At 45.1% G+C, this 6427-nt stretch overlaps 1 protein-coding gene across 3 annotated transcripts in view; it reads left to right on the top strand.

Moving 5' to 3' along the window:
* LOC115162048 (leucine-rich repeat transmembrane protein FLRT2-like) overlaps positions 1 to 4901 on the top strand; it is a 51671-nt gene extending 46770 nt beyond the window's left edge. For all 3 annotated transcript variants that reach the window (XM_029712970.1, XM_029712971.1, XM_029712969.1), the window contains one exon: positions 566 to 4901. In XM_029712970.1, coding sequence (XP_029568830.1) covers positions 1132 to 3180 — 2049 coding nt within the window. In that variant the 5' untranslated portion in view covers positions 566 to 1131 and the 3' untranslated portion in view covers positions 3181 to 4901. The remainder of the gene's footprint in view (positions 1 to 565) is intronic.
* The last annotated feature ends 1526 nt before the right edge of the window (positions 4902 to 6427 follow it).

The following is a 6427-nucleotide window of genomic DNA, read 5'->3' on the forward strand; positions in this document are numbered from 1 at the left end:
TATGCATTTGTTTTTCTATTTATTTATTTCTCTCTCTGTGTTGATTTCATTCAGCATTTCTTGTCAGCTTCAGCACATGCTGAAGTAAAAAAAAGTACAACCTGCACATTGATAATGTGCAACTCCACACGATTATGTTTCCATTGTTGATTTTGATATGGATTAAACCCGCAATGCTTAACTGAAATGTTCATAGACACTTCATTTTTACAACTATATAATTATGAGTTACAATACTTCTTACATTGTTCATTCTAATGTAATTACACTGTAAGAACACTGTAATGTAAGTGATATCTAATTCTTTTTTTACAACAAGAGCATGGTCCAACATCAACTTTTTAAATAATATCTACTGCTGCAGTACATGTCTGGTGAGGAATATGAAATAAGAGTGTCTGTCAAACTCATTACCATGCACCAGTCTGTTCTATCCAATTGACAACTCTTCACTTTGTCTTTGAGTTATTAAAATTAAAGTATTCCTTTCTGTTTATATAGAGGAAACACAAGCATTCTAAGAAAGAACAGCCCACTGATTTCTCTATTTGTCTCTTTGAAATAGGCCTCTGGATCCAAATTTCAAGTCCAACGGAGGCTGCATCAGTCTGTGCCCAGCCGTGTGTGAAGCAAAAGAGAGAAACAGCAAGAGAGAGACTGAAAGAGAGGAAGAGAAGGAGGAGGGAGGGCTCTCCAATGATAACCCTGAGTGTACGTTACACGGCTCTCTGGTAGCCACCATTTTAAATTGGCCCTCACAGTGCTCCGCAGCGGCTGACTGAGAGTGAAAATGTGATGAGCTTTTCTGTCGTTCCCATAGCGAGCGAGCGTGGATGGAGGCCGGCGAAGGAGGCACATTGCTTAATGAGACCATTGCTCTTGTGTTGGGAGGCTTAGGACAGGCAATTACTGAGGGATTACCACCAGAGGCCTCCTCCAGCAGTGCTGCTGCCGCCGCTCGGCCACTGCTTACTGCTGGGGCAGAGAACTAAGCAGACACAGCTTGTTACAGAATTCTTTTTTTCCTCTTTGGATTTTTATTGTTTTTGTTCCTTTTTTTGTTGTGGTGGTTGTTGGTTGGAATTTGTAGTTTTTCTTACGACAAATCGTCTGTATGTTATATTGTTAATAATGGAGCTCCATCAGTCAGGGCATGTGTGGAATAAGGACTGGGTCTCTTTCCTCAGGCCATGGATACCCATACTGCTGGGCCTGCACATGCAGTTCTCCCGGGCGTCCGGGTCCAGCTGCCCAGAGGAGTGCCGCTGTGACAGGACCTTTGTTTACTGCAATGAGAGGAGCCTGACCTCGGTGCCTCTAGGGATCGGAGAGGGCTACAAGACCCTCTACCTCCACAACAACCAGATAAACAATGCCGGCTTCCCCTTGGAGTTTCACCACGTAGCCTCCGTGGAGAATGTCTATCTCTACGGCAACCAGCTTGACGAGTTCCCCATCAACCTGCCCAAGAATGTTCGGGTGCTGCACCTGCAGGAGAACAATATCCAGACCATCTCCCGGACCGCACTGGCCCAGCTGCTGTGGCTGGAGGAGCTACATCTGGACGATAACTCCATCTCCACGGTCGGGGTGGAAGAGGGGGCATTCAGAGAGGCCATCAGCCTCAAGATGCTCTTCCTTACAAAGAATCACCTGAGCAGCGTCCCTATTGGTCTACCGGAAGATCTCAAAGAGCTGCGATTGGACGAGAACCGGATCGCGGTTATCGCCGAGGAGGCGTTCAGGAATGTGACGAGGTTAGAGCGCCTCCTGCTGGATGGGAACCTGCTGACAGATGAGGGTGTGGCGCCTGGAACCTTCCAGGACCTGGTAATGCTCCGGGAGCTGTCGCTGGCACGGAACTCCCTCACCTACCCACCCCCGCTGCTCCCGGGGGACGTTCTGGTGAAGCTGAACTTTCAGGATAATCAGATGAATGAGATCCCTGTGACGTCCTTCGAGGGACTGAGAAGGCTAGAGAGGCTGGATATTTCCAACAACCAGCTGCAGTCCCTGACACAGGGGGTCTTTGACGGCCTCGTCAGCCTCAGACAGCTCACTGTTCGGAACAACCTTTGGCTGTGTGACTGCAGCATTAACTGGGTCATACTGTGGTTAAAGTCCCTGCCAACCTCCCTCAACGTGCGCGGCTTCATGTGCCAAAAGCCTGAGATGGTCCGTGGCATGGTAATCAGAGAGCTGAACACTGAGCTGATCCAGTGCCCTCACAGCACCACGACTACCCCGCCGCCCATCAACCTGCCCCCCACCTCACCAGGCCTCACCTCCCGCTCCCCTCCCTCCTCGACAGACTCCCCATCAGACATGCACTCCCTCTCTCCCCCCTCCAAGCTCCCCTCCTCACCCACACATCACCCCCCTCTCTTCTCTTCTTCCCCTCCCAGAGACCGGGAACAGAGGACTAACCTGCCACCTCTGGACCCAGAGCGGGAGAACCTGCAGATCAAGTTCACCATACTCAACGGTTCAGCCATCCACGTCAGCTGGGTGGCCTCCTTCCCTGTCACAGCCTACAAGGTCACCTGGGCCAAGATGGGTCCCAGTCTGTCTGGAGACACGGTCCGGGATAGGATGGTGGGAGGTGAGCACCGGGGCATACGGTTGGCCAACCTCGAGCCTAAATCCACCTACCGGATCTGTGTCATCCCCTTAGACGCGTTCAATAACTACCGGCCCAAGGATGATACAGTGTGTTCAGAGGCTGTGACTAAGCCGGTCTCCTATGGTCCAGATAATAATAAAGGTCCGTTGTGGCCGGAGCAGGCCACCCAGCAGGACCCTAGCTCTCCCTTCCTCCTTGCTGGCCTCATTGGAGGCGCTGTGATCGTTGTCCTGGTGCTTCTCCTCAGCATATTCTGCTGGCACATGCACAAGAAGGACCGGTCGTCCTCGACCAATTGGAAATACAACAAGGGCAGGAGAAAAGATGACTATGGAGAGGCAGGGACCAAAAAGGATAACTCTATACTGGAAATGACAGAGACCAGCTTCCAGATAGTGTCCCTGAACAACGAGCAGCTCCTGAAGGGAGACTACCGCATACAGCCCATGTATACCCCTAATGGGGGCATAGGCTTCAGAGACTTCCCTGTGGGGAACAATAGCACAGTATACTGCAAGAACAATGTTCAAGCAGACACAGACTTTTGCCGTGCATGATGGTTTTGCACAACAGAGTGTTATAGAACCCCCTTTGTATTAACACATACACTTAACTACATACAGTACCCTGTACAGTATATATTTCATAGACCCCTGTGTCTACAATGTAATTTATACACCAGCTGAACTATAATGTTGATTTCAGCTACCTTTTATATTCCCTTAGTTAAAATGCTAATTGATTTATAAGTTATTGGTTTCTTGAAGTTGTGTTACTCGGTTATGTGCAGACAAATTTGTCCAATCAGAGTTCTCTCATCATTTTATATAAAGTTTGATTCTGATTTGAGCTCCATAACCGCTGGGCCATTTTATATTCAGTTTGGTTCTGATTTGAGCTCCATAACCGCTGGGCCATTTTATATTCAGTTTGGTTCTGATTTGAACTCCATAACCGCTGGGCCATTTTATATTCAGTTTGGTTCTGATTTGAGCTCCATAACCACTGGGCCATTTTATATTCAGTTTGGTTCTGATTTGAGCTCCATAACCACTGGGCCGTTTTGAAGTCATGTGATAGCCAGACAGTGTACTCATTGCTACAAAATGTGCCTCGCCAGTGAGGAATCTAACAAGCACAGTGTCCATAACAGATATGGCTATCCCATGTTTTGGCAATGGGAATTGAAATAATTGGGGGTTATGTAAATTAGACTTGCTGTGTCAACTCAATGTGACAGAGAGAACCAATATAAAACCAGCCATTCAGGAAATTATATTTGGAGAGAAATCTTTTCTCACGGTAAGGATTTGAGAGAGAGAGGATCGGAGGGACAGAGGGAAGGAGGGGGGGAGTGAGAAAGAAAGAGAGAGAAATAGAGAGAGTGAGAGGGGGTGGAGAGAGAGAGAGAGGGAGAGAGAGAGAGTGAGCAGAATCTGTGCATTCAAATATACCACAAGAGGGCAGAGTTTTTTTATGATGGTCAATTAGTCATTACATTAATTTCTTGGACATTGCTTAGTACTGAACAGAGAACAGAGATTCTACAGATGTCGTCCTGCTGCATTGAGTGACATCTCTCTCATCTTCACATGTCACAACAACAACAAAAAACAGAGAGATCTGTTGGCCTAAAGGCTACACGGACTCCTGGGTTTGGAGTGCTGATCAAGGATCAGTTTAGCCTTTTAGATCATATTGAATAAGAATTCAATGGACAGGAGGGACCTGATTCTAGTTCACCTCTCCTACTCTGGAATGCTTTACGAATAGAAGCCCTGATCCAAGTATTTCTCTCAATAACAACCCACTCCTATGTTATTGGCCACTGGTCACTTACCACAACTTGGATATAGAGTTTATGAAATGGTAGAAGTAATCAAGCTTTGTTGAACCTTTTGATTGTTTCCCAAGCTGTTGAAAGATTAGTTTTTTTATGGACTTGACTCAAATCATGCACAAGTCATACGTTTGCATCTTACGCTTTCCATTAAGTAGAATTACAGCGTAAGGAAACTGTACTGTTTGTGATAGTTGAGAATGAAAGATGGGTGTTAAACACATAGCAGAGTTAACTGGAACAAGCACGTCTGTCCAGAAGGATGGAAAGCAACTATTTCAGTTTTTGTTCAACAAAAAATGATGTTATGGTATTACATTATATGTGCCTTGAAATTATCCGCTCATAATGTAATGTCTTTTGAATCCATGTTTTTGCACAAACGTGTACTGTACTGTATATACATACAATTGACATTGAATTGTTGTTGAAAAAAAATATTGCCTGGTATTTGATGATTTATTTTTGTCGTATTGCTTTTTCTTTTCTTCTTTTACCTCACTTTAAATTCCCTTCACATTTGATCTCAGAATGTTCCTGACTTCTAAGATAACAGGAAATCATTTTTAGAGATTTGATCCATGATGCTACTGTCTTCTCTGGGAGAAATACACAAATGATGTAGAGAAGCTATAATGATGCTTTGAGTTATTTTCCATCACCATGTCTCTTCAGATCTCACCAATTTGGAACAGACTTTACATGTGTAGGCTGAATAATTAAGAAAATTCTGAAACACTGAATGTTACCCTTGAGAACCAAGTCTGGGCAGATGATACTGCAATTCGTTTGTTACAAAATGTATTGTGTCCCATATCAAATCACTTGTTAAGGGGATTTAGAACATTGAGGGGTTGCTTTTATATTTCTAACATTCCAAAACCATATACAGCACTGTAGTAAGTTGCATCCCTCATCCTCAGACATTCATTCAACCTCTGACATTCGGTTTCATGAAGCTTCTATTTTATAATCTATTTACCAAGACTCTATTCTAATTAAAGGTGAATGGACATGTTGTAAGGCAGAACTTCTTCATTCACAATTGATACCTTGACCAGACTCTACCCACATTGAAGGGCACACAGACTAGTAGTCCTCTTTGGCTCTCTGACACCTTTTCTACTGAAGGATGCAATTACATGAACCAGTACAGAACCAGGCCAGGTTTCTGCTGTTGTCCTCATTAGTCTTGTGTTGTGTGTGTGTGTGTGTGTGTGTGTGTGTGTGTGTGTGTGTGTGTGTGTGTGTGTGTGTGTGTGTGTGTGTGTGTGTGTGTGTGTGCGTGCATGCGTGCGTGCATGCGTGCGTGTGTGTGCGTATATGTACACATACTCTCCTGTGATTCCTCTGAGAGCAGAGAACTTAAAGAGACCTATAGATAGTGTACCGCTCTAAATTACCTCTAACCTCTGACCTCTAACCTATGTTCCTGGTGGGCCTGGTGGAGACAGCAATCAGCCTTTAGACTCACACTTCTGTGCCCTCCAGTTATGTGGTCATCCATAAAAGAGTTCAACTACCAAACAAACACTCCCTCTCTGGGGAGTCCAGTGTCCATGAGTGAGATACTTTTTTGAGGACATAGAGTATTTGAAGATAGTGTATACATACAGTATAGTGTTTGTGCGTATACGTGGGCTCCCAGCCGTCTAAGGCACTGCATATCAGTGCAAGTGGTGTCACTACAGTCCCTGGTTTGTATCCAGGCTGTATCATATCCTGCTGTGATTGGGAGTACCATAGGGCGGCGCACAATTGGCCCAGCGTCGCCGGGGTAGGCCGTCAATGGAAATAATAATTTGTTCTTAACTGACTTGCCTAGTTAAATAAAGGTTAAATAAAATGTCCAGGTCTTCCATGGTCCTAGTGTGGAGGAGACATTGAGGGATGAATGTGAACTTTATCTAACTTTCATAAATCATGCATTGCTGTTAATGTAATAATATCCACAGAAATGTTTG

The sequence above is a fragment of the Salmo trutta genome, chromosome 25 (assembly GCF_901001165.1).
Source record: "Salmo trutta chromosome 25, fSalTru1.1, whole genome shotgun sequence".
In the NCBI taxonomy this organism is placed as follows: domain Eukaryota; kingdom Metazoa; phylum Chordata; class Actinopteri; order Salmoniformes; family Salmonidae; genus Salmo; species Salmo trutta.